Source organism: Podarcis filfolensis, assembly GCF_964270895.1.
Source record: "Podarcis filfolensis genome assembly, chromosome: 7".
NCBI classification, from domain to species: Eukaryota; Metazoa; Chordata; class Lepidosauria; order Squamata; family Lacertidae; genus Podarcis; species Podarcis filfolensis.
In genome coordinates, this window is record NC_139603.1 from 90116559 (window position 1) to 90130708 (window position 14150).

At 50.7% G+C, this 14150-nt stretch overlaps 2 protein-coding genes across 8 annotated transcripts in view; both read left to right on the forward strand.

Moving 5' to 3' along the window:
- GPT (glutamic--pyruvic transaminase) overlaps nt 1-7361 on the forward strand; it is a 31225-nt gene extending 23864 nt beyond the window's left edge. For 5 of the 7 annotated variants that reach the window (XM_083622046.1, XM_083622048.1, XM_083622047.1 and 2 more), the window contains 5 exons: nt 398-477; nt 1906-2042; nt 2244-2418; nt 3789-3944; nt 6702-7361. In XM_083622046.1, the coding sequence (XP_083478172.1) occupies nt 398-477; nt 1906-2042; nt 2244-2418; nt 3789-3944; nt 6702-7274 (1121 nt within the window). In that variant the 3' untranslated portion in view covers nt 7275-7361. Of the gene's footprint in view, nt 1-397; nt 478-1905; nt 2043-2243; nt 2419-3788; nt 3945-4615; nt 4729-6701 lie in introns of all 7 variants that reach the window. The other 2 variants (XM_083622050.1, XM_083622049.1) reach the window with 1 other exon arrangement.
- A 5801-nt stretch (nt 7362-13162) lies between these two features.
- LOC310766252 (fucolectin-like) overlaps nt 13163-14150 on the forward strand; it is a 152494-nt gene continuing 151506 nt past the window's right edge. The window contains exon 1 of the mRNA XM_083622358.1: nt 13163-13389. The gene's annotated coding sequence lies outside the window, so the exon portion shown is untranslated. The remainder of the gene's footprint in view (nt 13390-14150) is intronic.

Here is a 14150-nt window from a genome sequence, read left to right on the forward strand (position 1 = left end):
ATGTGCTTAGTTGGTGCACTTATGAACATTTAACATATACAGTGGTACCTCGGGTTAAGTACTTAATTCGTTCTGGAGGTCCGTTCTTAACCTGAAACTGTTCTTAACCTGAAGCACTACTTTAGCTAATGGGGCCTCCTGCTGCTGCTGCGCCGCCGGAGCCCGATTTCTGTTCTTATCCTGAAGCAAAGTTCTTAACTCGAGGTACTAATTCTGGGTTAGCGGAGTCTGTAACCTGAAGCGTATGTAACCTGAAGTGTATGTAACCTGAAGCGTATGTAACCCAAGGTACCACTGTATCTAAGACCTCAAAATTCCTATCACAGTATGGTGCCCAGTGGAGGGCAGAGGCGCATCTCCTGCAAACTTCTCTTTGTCTCCACTTCTCCCGCCCCAGGGCAGGTCCAGAGTCGCCAGCGCATCGAAGACGTCATCCGCTTTGCCTGGGAAGAGCAGCTCTTCCTCCTGGCTGATGAGGTGAGACTTTGGGACCCTGAACAATCAAAGGCAGCGGTGCTTCTGGAAACCAGTTGCTGGTCCCACTTGCGGGTTTCGCAACAGAGGCACTGGGAGGACAGGATGGTAGACTAGGTGGGCCTGATCCAGCATCCAGGCCCTTCTTATGCTCTTGTGCATTGCTCCATTGACCCATTTGGCCAAGGTCAGGTGGTCTCTCTTCTAGGAAATGGGCTGGAAATGAGAGAGGGCAAGGCAGAACATCTGTACTCTGGTTCCTCAAGACTCCTTGCTCCAAGATGTCCTGGAAACGGTGCCATTGCCTTAGAGACCCCCCCTTTTCCTCTTGGCCCCTTGGCCTCATTTACTTGCTCACTCACTTACTTATTTAACTTAGTAGTTGCTCGTCCCCCAAAGGTCCCCAAAATATATTCGTAAACATGATAACATGGGGGAACAGAATTGGGAGGAATCTTATAACACATTGCTATTTCATATAACATACAACTTAAGGGAAAACAAGAGCAAGTCACCAGCCCCATAAATGGTAGCAAATGACATTAACAATATTCAAACAATGAGCAAAACAGGGGGGTGGGTGGGTGTGGGTGAATCCCTGGTCCTGAGTGGGTTGACTGTGCCCCTGAAGGACCAGGTGCGCAGCCTGGGAGTCATTTTGGAGGCTCAGGTCAATTCTGTGTCCAGGGCGGCTGTCTACCAGCTCCATCTGGTACGCAGGATGAGACCCTATCTGCCCGCAGTCTGTCTCGCCAGAGTGGTGCATGCTCTGGTTATCTCCCGCTTGAACTACTGCAATGAGCTCTATGTGGGGCTACCTTTGAAGGTGACCCAGAAACTACAACTAATCCAGAGTGCAGCAGCCAGACTGGTGACTGGGAGCGGCCGCCGAGACCATATAACACTGGTCTTGAAAGACCTACACTGGCTCCCAGTACGTTTCCGAGCGCAATTCAAAGTGTTGGTGCTGACCTTTAAAGCCCTAAACGGCCTCGGTCCAGTAGACCTGAAGGAGTGTCTCCACCCCCATCGTCCAGCCCGGACACTGGGGTCCATCTCCCGAGGGCCTTCTGGCGGTTCCCTCCCTGCGAGAAGCAAAGCTACAGGGAACCAGGCAGAGGGCCTTCTCGGTGGTGGCGCCCGCCCTGTGGAACGCCCTCCCACCAGATGTCAAAGAGAAAAACAACTACCAAACAGACATCTGAAGGCAGCCCTGTTTAGGGAAGCTTTTAATGTTTAATAGGCTATTTTATTTTAGTGTTTTGTTGGAAGCCGCCCAGAGTGGCTGGGGAAACCCAGCCAGATGGGCGGGGTACAAATAACAAATTATTATTATTATTATTATTATTATTATTATTATTATTATTATTATTATCATCATCATCATCATTGATGCTTGTGCACCAACCCTGTGCCCCTTCCACCCCCAAGGTCTACCAGGACAACGTTTACGCCGAGGGATCCCAGTTCCACTCCTTCAAGAAGGTGCTCTTTGAGATGGGGCCCAAGTACTCGGGCAGCGTGGAGCTGGCCTCCTTCCACTCCATCTCCAAGGGCTTCATGGGCGAGTGAGTAGCCTCTTCTGCCGCAGTGCCTGGGGGATAGCCTCTTCTGCCTCCTGTGAAATGGAAAGAGGGGAGAGTCTGGCTTCTTCCCTGGCTTAAAATCTCCTGCCTAATATGGAGCCAGGAAGAGTCGGGTGGATATTTTAATATTTATGTTCGAGCCAATCCTACTGCACAATTTTGCCCACTTCCTTATGCCGTCAGGTGCGGCTTCCGAGGTGGTTACATGGAGGTGATTAACATGGACCCCTTAGTCCAGCAGCAGCTGAGCAAGCTCATCTCTGTGCGCCTCTGCCCGCCAGTGACTGGGCAGGTCCTCTTGGATGTCGTTGTGAATCAGCCTCAGCCTGGAGACCCTTCCTACCAACAGTTCTGCCAGGTGAGTAAAACGGGGGCTGGCGGAGCATTGAGAGGAACTGAGGAATTTTGGAATCACAGCCAATAGCAAATTGTTGTTCAGTCCTTTAGTCGTGTCTGCCTCTCCGTGACCCCCTGGACCAGAGCATGCCAGGCACTCCTGTCTTCCACTGCCTCCGGCAGTTTGGTCAGACTCATGTTTGTAGCTTCGAGAACACTGTCCAACCATCTCGTCCTCTGTCGTCCCCTTTTCCTTGTGCCATCCATCTTTCCCAGCATCAGGGTCTTTTCCAGGGAGTCTTCTCTTCTCATGAGGTGGCCAAAGTATTGGAGCCTCAGCTTCACGATCTGTCCTTCCAGTGAGCACTCAGGGCTGACTTCTTTCCGAATGGAGAGGTTGGATCTTCTTGCAGTCCATGGGACTCTCAAGAGTCTCCTCCAGCACCAGAATTCAAAAGCATCCATTCTTCGGCAGTCAGCCTTCTTTATGGTCCAGCTCTCACTTCCATACATCACTACTGGGAAAACCAGAGCTTTAACTATACGGACCTTTGTTAGCAAGGTGATGTCTCTGCTTTTTAAGATGCTGTTTAGGTTTGTCATTGCTTTTCTCCCAAGAAGCAGGCGTCTTTTAATTTCGTGGCTGCTGTCACCATCTGCAGTGATCATGGAGCCCAAGAAAGTGGTTTAGACTAGGGGCGTACGATTGGGGGGCGGAGGGGGCGGGTCACCCCAGGTGCCACTCTGGAGGTGTATGTGACAAGATGGCCCCTGCCTCCCCCCAGCTGTGGAGCATCCGAGGGCGTGTGCAGTCAGTATCGGTGCTGCTCGTGCGGCGTCCATATGGAACCAGGCAGAGGGCCTTCTCGGTAGTGGCGCCCGCTCTGTGGAACGCCCTCCCATCAGATGTCAAAGCGATAAACAACTACCTGACATTCAGAAGACATCTGAAGGCAGCCCTGTTCAGGGAAGTTTTTAATATGTGACATTTTAGTGTATTTTTCATCTTTGTTGGAAGCCGCCCAGAGTGGCTGGGGAAACCCAGCCAGATGGGCGGGGTACAAATAATAAATTATTATTATTATTATTATTATTATTATTATTATTATTATTATTATTATAAATCTGTATTGGCTGCCTCTCGCACAGCGACTGTACAGGCTGCCGCATATGCACACTCCATATAGATGTTGCGTGTGTGCCACTGGGCGGTGTGTCCCGCCCCGGGTGCCAGACAGGATTCCTGTGCCACTGGTTTAGACCACAGTGCCACCTGTGTCCCTATTTGGGCCTGTAGGGGCGAGAGATGAATCGTGGCCATTCATGGCCTCTTCCTGGTTCCTTTGCTCCATCTTCTGACCTGGAGGGTCTCTCTTCCTTCTCACAATGCAGGAAAAGCAGGCCGTGCTGAGCTCTCTGGCTCAGAAGGCGCAGCTCACGGAAGAGACCCTCAATCGAGCGCCCGGGATCCGCTGCAACCCTGTGCAGGGGGCCATGTACGCCTTCCCCCGAATTCATCTTCCACCCCAGGCTGTGCAAGAGGCACAGGTAAGGCCACACCTCCACCTGGGGCTTCCAGGGTCCTCTTTCTAGGGAGGGGACAGGACTCAGGGACAGGACAGATGCTAGGCGTGCAGAAGAGAGCTGCACGTTTGAGCTCCGGTCTCTCCAGCCGAAAGGATCTCTTTGCCACAAAACGTTTCATTGCTTTCGTCGCATTTATCTATTCGTGCAAATATTTGCATATCGCCGCATCACTTTAAAAGGTATATCAAAGCGGTTGGCAGCAATAAAAACATAAATCCATGCAATAAAACTGCAAAGAAGTTAAACCATGCATCATTTAAGGATTGTGGAAAGGTGGCTTCTCAATTGCCAGTCTAGGCCTGGCAGAATAGATGTCTGCTGAATCTCTAGGGGCAGAGATTTCCACAGGACAGGCCTGGAGACATTTCTCGTTGTTGTCCCATGAGCCTCACCATGGGCTTGGGTTGACCAGGTACCTTTTTGGAAGTTGTGTGTCTTTGATTCTTTGTCCTGCCTGGCACTCACCTTCCAGAACTTGGCTGCCCATCTCCAGAGCACTGAGCTCCTTCAGCTTCCAAGCGGGTAGCATCCCATTCCCATCTCTCCAGAACATGGACTGGCTCCCATCTCCCAGCCCCCCCCCAAAGCATCTCTATGCCACTAGCTCTTGTCTCCCCCTTCCCTTCTCCCAGGCCCTGGGCCAGGCGCCAGACATGTTCTTCTGCCTGAAGCTTCTGGAGGAGACGGGCATCTGTGTCGTGCCAGGGAGTGGCTTTGGCCAGAAGGAAGGGACCTTTCACTTCAGGTAAAGACCCTCTTGGTTCCCTGTGGTCTCTCTCCACTCCTGGGACTCCAGGTGGGGTCTCAGGCTCTCACCCCCATCGTTCTGCCCGGACACTGAGGTCCAGCGCTGAGGGCCTTCTGACGGTTCCCTCACTGCGAGAAGCCAAGTTACAGGGAATCAGGCAGAGGGCCTTCTCGGTGGTGGCACCCGCCCTGTGGAATGCCCTCCCACCAGTTGTCAAAGAGAAAAACAACTTTCTGACTTTTAGAAGACATCTGAAGGCAGCCCTGTTCAGGGGAGTTTTTAATGTGTGACATTTTGATGTATTTTTAATCCTTGTTGGAAGGTGCCCTCATCTCAGTGTCTGGGCTGAACAATGGGGGTGGAGACGCTCCTTCAGGTCTATTGGACCAAGGCTGTTTAGGGCTTTAAAGGTCAGCACCAACACTTTGAATTGTGCTTGGAAATGTACTGGGAGCCAATGTAGGTCTTTCAAGACCGGTGTTATGTGGTCTCGGCGGCCGCCCCCAGTCACCAGTCTAGCTGCCGCATTCTGGATTAGTTGTAGTTTCCGGGTCACCTTCAAAGGTAGTCCCACGTAGAGCGTATTGCAGTAGTCCAAGCGAGAGATAACCAGAGCATGCACCACTCTGGCGAGACAGTCTGCGGGCAGGTAGGGTCTCAGCCTACGTACCAGATGGAGCTGGTAAACAGCTGCCCTGGACACAGAATTCACCTGTGCCTCCATGGACAGCTGTGAGTCCAAAATGACTCCCAGGCTGCTCACCTGGTCGCTTCCTTTAAAAGACGATTGGACACATTCATGGAGGAGGAGGAGAGGGCTACTGGTGGCTATGAGCCCTGATGGCAATGTTCTGCCTCCACAGTCAGAGGCAGCCAGGCTTCTGAGTCCTAGTTGCTGGAAGGCTCCAGTGCTCAGGTCCTGCTGACAGGGTCCCAGTCTTACTTGCACGCGAGAAAGAGAGGGTTGCCTCTGTCAGGGGATGGGCGGATAAGGTGCTCCTTGGCTCTCTTCCAGCTCTACACTCCCATGAGCCAGTGTGGTATAGTGGTTAAGAGCAGTGGACTCATATTCTGGTGAACCGGGTTCGCTTCCCCGCTCCTCCATATGCAGCCAGAGCCTTGCACAGGCCCAGGCCAGGTAGATAATGTGCCCCCCCTTTTTTTACACTGGGGATAGCTGAAGTCCTATAAATAAGTAAGTATTGTTATGTACTGAGTTGAATAGGATCCAAAATGCAGCAGTCTGATTGGTCCTAGAACAATAGGATCCAGAATGCAGCAGTCTGATTGGTCCTGGAACAATAGGATCCAGAATGCAGCAGTCTGATTGGTCCTAGAACAATAGGATCCAGAATGCAGCAGTCTGATTGGTCCACAGGAGCCACCCAATCCAGCTCCAGGTGGAAGTGAATCCGCAACCGGATTGGCCTACAGGAGAATCCCGGAATTAGCCAATTACGTGCGGCCCATTGTGTAAATAATGTATATAAAGCAGACATTCTGGGGGAACTTCCATTCCTCACCACTATGAGCTGAATACAGAGTATGAAATCCACTCTCGACTCCTAGTAGATTTCATACATAAATAATTTTCACAAAAGTTATGCTGACAAATAATTTTATTTCAAGGCTTGAACCGTATCTGCATATAAAGACAAAATGGAAAATATAGATAAATATGCTGACCGAGGCCCCCTTTGGAATCGGAGGCCCAGGCCAAGTGGTCCATATGCCCCCCCCCCCCGTCTGGGCCTGCATGCAGCTGCTGGGTGACCTTGGGCCAGTTACACTTCTCTGAAGTCTCTCAGCCTGACCTACCTCACAAGGTGTCTGTTGTGGGGGTGGAAGGGAAAGGAGATTGTTAGCCGCTTTGAGACTCCGTAGGGTAGTGATAAAGCGGGATATCAAATCCAAACTCCTCTTCTAACTCTTCTTCTTCTCTGAACCTCTTCTTTCTCACTCTGCCCCAGAATGACCATCCTGCCGCCCCTGGAGAAGCTGAAGGTTGTCTTGCAGAAGATGAGCCAGTTCCACGCCAAATTCACCCAGGAATATTCTCAGCTCCAGCTGCTGCGCAACAGCCAGAAGACAGCAGAGAAGCAGGGGCATTAGGGCGGGTGCTCTTGCCCAAATCTCCTCCCTGCCTTCATGCCACTGCCAGTGGGACTCCCGACCCAGAAGGCACGGTCTGGAACTGGGATCAACTCTGCTCTCCAGAGTCTCTCTGCCGCACTGCAGAGCCCCTCTTAATAGCACGTTCTCATAGACAAGGCCTCAGTGTACTGGGAGGGGAAATGGGCACAACCCTGTCTCAGCTCCCAGGGACCTGGTACCCCTTTTCCCTTGGCTCACGATGCCATCTCTGCCTTGCCTCCTCAGAGAGAAGAGCCTTTGCAGCTTCCCAGTCTGGCTCCTCTGCCCTCCATACGGACAAGGGGGTGGGTTGCAGAGAAGGGGCGGCAGTGGGGTGTCTCTGGGGTGAGCAGAATGAGCAGTGGGGCAGGTGTCAAGGCCCCCAAAGTCACCTTCTGCCCGGACTTTGAGCCCTGATGTAGACCTGAGACAATTCCCTCTGGGAACGGAGGGGGGTGGGATAGCTGAGGGTCTATTAAAGCCCCCATGATAAACCAGATCTGCCTCCGGACTGTCACTGGGGAGGGGGGGGGGCTTTCCAGACTGCCACCATTTTGGGGTGGGATTCAGTCCTGTGCCAGAAAATCCTGGTTGTAAAAATGGATTTGGTGCTTCTGCCCTCCCAAGAAAAGTTTGTCTTTTTGCAGGAAGGGATGTGGTGGGGAAATGCTGTGGAGCGTGGGAGAACCCTTGCTTGGTGCAACGTCATTTAACTTTCTTGCAAGCCTGGCGCAGACAAATTGGAACCAATGCTCAGTCAGTGGGGTTTCTGCAGAAGGGATTCAAGAGCGGACTGGGCATTTACTGAAGTCTGCAAAGTTAAAACACTCTGTTACAGATAGGTAGCCGTGTTGGTCTGCCATAGTCAAAACAAAAAATTTTTTTTTTCTTCCAGTAGCACCTTAAAGACCAACTAAGTTAGTTCTTGGTATGAGCTTTCGTGTGCATGCACACTTCTTGTGTATCTGAAGAAGTGTGCATGCACACGAAAGCTCATACCAAGAACTAACTTAGTTGGTCTTTAAGGTGCTACTGGAAGGAAAATTTTTTTTTTTGTTAAAACACTCTGTTGCCCAAGCGCAACAAATCAACTTTTAAAAAGTTTTTTGTGGTTAGGAAAGTGATGAGAAATGTACACATAAGCACACCCTGTGACCTCCAGGTATAGGGTGGTGTCAGATGCTGGTGTGGTTGCTCGAGCGCAAACAGGCAAGACTCCAACCTGTCTTTTCCAGGCTTTATTATTAATACAAACTATTTACAGTGAAGAGCGTCGCAAGTCCATGTCTGCTGAGTCGCTAGCAGAATCTGGGAGTGGTCTGCCCTTGTACCTCCCCCAGCATAACAGTCGCTTGACCCCCAACCTTCTCCTCCCCTCCCTGCGCCAAAACCTACTGCGCAGGGTGGGCGCTGGCAAAGGGCTACTTCCCTCCCCTCCGGCTTGCTCAGGATCGGTGTTGAGGCTCTCTCTAGCATCCCCTGGTCCCACCACCTCCTCCCCACTGGAGGTGGGGCTTTCCTCCTGGCCAGAGGAGGAACTGCTTCGCAAGACTTTCGGAGGTTCCCTATAACACAACTGCCCTTCCACCTCTCGCGTCTGAGCTGAGGGCAGTTCCCTGACAGGCGGTATATAAATTCAATTAATAATAATAATAATAATAATAATAATAATAATAATAATAATAGAAGAGGGTGAATACTCAGTAAGCAGGTTGCCTGAAGGAATCCTAGCCTGGAAGGGGGGGCTCTCCCCTTCTGTGCCTTCCGGCCACTGGCATTTGGAAGCATTTGCTCTCTCCAACGGTGGATTCAGAGCACAGACATCTGGCTTAATAGCTATTGATAACCTGCTCCTCTGTGAATTTTGTCAGTTTCTTTAAAGTCGACTTAGTTAGTGGCCCTCCCTGCCTCTTGTGGAAGGGAGTTCCACAGTTTGCTCTGCCTGAATAAGTCCTTCCTTCTATCCTGAATCTTCTCACATTCCGCTTTATTGGATATATAAAAAGGTAAAGGGACCCCTGACTATTAGGTCCAGTCGTGACCGACTCTGGGGTTGCGGTGCTCATCCCGCTTTATTGGCTGAGGGAGCTGGCATACAGCTTCCAGGTCATAGAATCATAGAATCATAGAGTTGGAAGAGACCACAAGGGCCATCGAGTCCAACCCCCTGCCAAGCAGGAAACACCATCAGAGCACTCCTGACATATGGTTGTCAAGCCTCTGCTTAAAGACCTCCCAAGAAGGAGACTCCACCACACTCCTTGGCAGCAAATTCCACTGTCAAACAGCTCTTACTGTCAGGAAGTTCTTCCTAATGTTTAGGTGGAATCTTCTTTCTTGTAGTTTGGATCCATTGCTCCGTGTCCGCTTCTCTGGAGCAGCAGAAAACAACCTTTCTCCCTCCTCTATGTGACATCCTTTTATATATTTGAACATGGCTATCATATCACCCCTTAACCTCCTCTTCTCCAGGCTAAACATGCCCAGCTCCCTTAGCCGTTCCTCATAAGGCATCGTTTCCAGGCCTTTGACCATTTTGGTTGCCCTCCTCTGGACACGTACCAGTTTGTCAGTGTCCTTCTTGAACTGTGGTGCCCAGAACTGGACACAGTATTCCAGGTGAGGTCTGACCAGAGCCAGCAGGGTCATGTGGCCAGCAGGACTAAGCCGCTTCTGGCGAACCAGAGCAGCGCACGGAAATGCCGTTTACCTTCCCGCCGGAGCGGTACCTATTTATCTACTTGCACTTTGACGTGCTTTTGAACTGCTAGGTGGGCAGGAGCAGGGATCGAGCAACGAGAGCTCACCCCATTGCGGGGATTTGAACCACCGACCTTCTAATCGGCAAGTCCTAGGCTCTGTGGTTTAACCCACAGCGCCACCCGCATCCACAGGTGCCGAAAAGAGGACAGCAAAGGCAATAGGGCAGAGCTCACTCAACGTGCCAGCTGAGAAAAGTTGATATACCGTATTTTTCGCTCTATAAGACGCACCAGTCCATAAGATTCACCTAGTTTTTGGAAGAGGAAAACAGAAATTAAAAAATTCAGAATCCCATAAGCCAGGACAGCCAGCAGGATCGCTGAGCAGTGGGATAAACGCACACAGCCTCTCCCGGGCAAGGGGAGACTTCACCCTCTGCCCGGGAGAGGCTGCACACGGCTAAGGCTCCCCCAAGAGCCGTGCTCCCTTTAAAGAGTGCGCGGAGTGTGTGTGCGGCTCTTGGGGGGCATTTGTGGGAGGTGGAGCCAGAAGCCAGGACAGCAAGCAGGATCGCTTCTGTTATGTACTGAAGTTCTCACCCTGGGCCAGCAGGGGGATACTGTAGATAGTTATGCAAATGAAAGGTCGAAAGTGACATTCAGTGATTGGATAGTTTTAGAAAGTTGTTACAGTAACGTTGTACTGGAGCTCGATATAAGCAGGCTGACTGAGCCCTTCAGTTCAGTTCTGGCCTTAGAATAAAGAAGAGCTGTTTGAAGAATCGCTGTGTCGTCTGATATGTTCGCCCACAACTTAACAGCTCCTTACAGAGCTCCACAGAGAACTTCATGAAAAGCTTTTAGCGATCTTCATTCAGGGCCATAGAACAGCCTATCGGAAGGTGAGCAATATTTGTACATCTGCCTTGATTATCTTCAATAAATCTATGTATGAGAGCTTTGTGGAGTTTTGTTAATACTATCCAGAAAGAGAGAGGAATCTCCAGATGGGACACCGGCTATGTTATTCTGTGGAATGTGTGTGTGTTCTTGAATACCCAGAAAAGTAAAGGGGCGATAGAACCAGCCATTTCCCAATACCTGTGGATATTTCAGTCGTTTTCAGAAGAAATTGGGCCACTGTCTCCGAGCGCTGCATGAACTCAGCATTTATCACTTCCTATAAAAAGAAAAGCAGAAAAGAGGAGTGTCTCTCACCCCAAATGAGGCCAAGGGTAAAAGCAACTGCAATATTTTAAGATAGAATATTTATTGATTTATTTCATAACATTTATGCACCACTTAATTGTATAAAAAACCCCACAAAGCAGTTGACAAAGAAAAGAAAACAGTAAGATTGTAAAATTGCAAAACCCCCAAACTTTTTCAAATATTCAAGCATAAAACCAGTAAAACTGAGAACTAGATGAAAACACACAAACATTTGAAATATCTGGGCTGGCTTGTTTAAAAAAAGTTAAAATTTTTCAGCATGCATCGAAAAGGGTACTGTTATGTACTGAGTTGAATACGATCCAAAATGCAGCAGTCTGATTAGTCCTAGAACAATAGGATCCAGAATGCAGCAGTCTGATTGGTCCTAGAACAATAGGATCCAGAATGCAGCAGTCTGATTGGTCCTAGAACAATAGGATTCAGAATGCAGCAGCCTGATTGGTCCTGGAACAATAGGATCCAGAATGCAGCAGTCTGATTGGTCCTGGAACAATAGGATCCAGAATGCAGCAGTCTGATTGGTCCACAGGAGCCACCCAATACGGAAGTGAATCCGTAACCTGATTGGCCTACAGGAGAATCCCGGAATTAGCCAATCACGTGGGGCCCACTGTGTAAATAATGTATATAAAGCAGACATTCTGGGGGAACTTCCATTCCTCCTCACCACTATGAGCTGAATAAAGAGCATGAAGTCCACTTTTGACTCCGAGTATATTTCAGGTACAGTCAAGAGGCAGGGAGTTCCATAGCGCAGGTGCTGCCCAATGAAGATAGTAGCCGAGAGGAAAGAAGAAGAGGTGAAGCTGTGTGGATTGCCAGCACCTGGGGCTGTGCGGAGGGAGGGGGAGGGCGATGGATGGAGTACACATGCGCATTCAAGTCGGTATCGTCTAGGGGAGTGCAGACGCAGAGTTAAGGAGAGCCATTCTGCTGTCTGGACAGGTCCCTTCTTGGTTTGCATAGAGAAGCTGTTTTTAAGAGAGCCCAGCGACAGAAGGGCGCCGCTGTATTGAGGCAGCACCGGGTGTTGAAATTTGCGCCCCTAACAATTTTGCTTGAACGGACCTTTGTTGGCAAGGTGATGTCTCCGTATAGTTAAAGCTATAGTTTTCCCAGTAGTGATGTATGGAAGTGAGAGCTGGACCATCAAGAAGGCTGATTGCCGAAGAATGGATGCTTTTGAATTCTGGTGCTGGAGGAGACTCTTAAGAGTCCCATGGATGGCAAGAAGATCAAACCTCTCCATTCTGAAGGAAATCAGCCCTGAGTGCTCACTGGAAGGACAGATCCTGAAGCTGAGGCTCCAAGACTTTGGCCACCTCATAAGAAGAGAAGACTCCCTGGAAAAGACCCTGATGTTGGGAAAGATGGAGGGCACAAGGAGAAGGGGACGACAGAGGACGAGATGGTGGGACAGTGTTCTGGAAGCTACCAGCATGAGTTTGACCAAACTGCGGGAGGCAGTGGAAGACAGGAGTGCCTGGAGTGCTCTGGTCCAGGGGGTCACGAAGAGGCGGACACGACTAAATGACTCAACAGCAACAACAACAATTTTGCTCCCAGGGCAACTGCCCCTGTGGCCCCCACACTGCGCCACTGGCGTCCACACCAGAGCATTCATGTAGACATGGGTAATTATTTCCTTGTATGAAAAGGCATTCCAGGAAAAAAGACATGAATCTATCTAGCAGGATGAAATTCTATTACTTCTTTTCCTTCCCTACCTGTTGTACCTGCAAGAGCAAAAATGTTGTAGTTGTAGTTGTACTTGTTGTTGTTTGGCTGTTTTGTGCAAGAGCATGTTCTGCACAAAGGGACTACATATGAATCTGGTGTGTGGGGAGCTCTGAGCTGCCACTTGGATGAGGAGGATGTTGTCTGGATGCTGCAAAACGAGACACCAGCCGCTTCAAATCTGCAGTGGACAAGCTCTCTGTTAACTCTGTCCAAAGGTGCTCAGAAGGCAATGTGACATGGCTGCTGTGTCCACACTAGGGCATAAATACATGTTCCTGTGGGTCACGGCTTCCGCTGGGCACTTTTGATTCCATGCCTCCCAAATCCACCTCCCTCTTCCTGTCCCCACTGGTGGGCAGCGCCAGGTGGGAGGTCCTCACACTCTTTGGGGCCCCCTCTCTGCCCTGCGCCCCACGGCACCAGCCAGGATGAGGTGTGAGTGGCAGGATTTGTCCCAGGATGACGCGTCGGGTTCCCAGTGGGAGCAGCTGGGCCAAACATCTCCCCCACCTGAGCATCGGGGGGGCTAACAGTGTTTTTAATAACCAACAAACAAAGAAATAAGTCACTGCTGAGGTGCCGCCCCGGTTGTGATGCCCAAAGAGGTTATGGTGACGCGTCCACAGCTGCTCCCATTGGCTGGGGGCTGTCTATGATGTCACAAAGGCACCTGTCAGTTGCCTGGCTATAAAGGTGGCCTCTCCCTCTTCCCAGCACAGACCTCGGTGGGCAGCAGCTGCGGCACTCAGCTCTGGGGGGGTCTCCTTCCTCGGGGAGGCAAAATGGCAGGAGGAAGGAGGCACTCATCCCGCAATGGGATGCTGAGGAACAGGCAGAAGGCAAGTTCGCTTGCTGGGTGGGATCGCAGCTTGAAGGCAGCTAATTTCTACAGTCAGAAGCTGGCTGGTGTCTGGTAATGGACCTGGCAGAAGCTGGCAGGTGTTGGTGGCTGGTGGAGTTTGCAGTCAGAAGCCAGCAGGTGCCGTAAGGTGCTGCAGATGTCAGCTGGCTGAAGGTCACCTTTGGAAGTCAGTTGGCAGAAGCTGTGTGGATATTCATGACTTGAAGCTGGGTGTGTGTGTGTGTGTGTGTGTGTGTGTGGGAATGCAGAGCGGCTGGTGAGTGAATGCGTCCACAGACATTCTTCACGGGATGGCAGATGGCGTGTGTCTGCGTGTGTGAATGGGAGGTTTCGAATGGTGTGTGTCTGCGTGTGTGAATGGGAGGTTTCGAATGGTGTGTGTCTGCGTGTGTGAATGGGAGGTTGTGAGTGGTGTGTGTCAGCGTGTGTGAATGGGAGCGTTCGGACGTGGTCCAGGTAAGTAGTGTTGTGGCTGGGAAATACGTGCCCAGGGGGTGGCAGATGCCATCTTCTGGGCGCCGGGTGAATGGAACCAGTGGATATTCATGGGTAGAAACCAGTGGAAGTTGACCAGGACGTCCGGGGTGAAGTTACCAGGCAGCAGCCAGTGGAGGGTCTGGCTGAGGCTGCCGGACGGAGGCCATCCGACTCAACGTGTTGTTTGCCTTTCAGGAAGCCAGTGAGGTTTTCCCCGAGACCAACTGTGAAAGTAATGAAGAGAACAGCAGGACTCAAGCAAGGCAGTT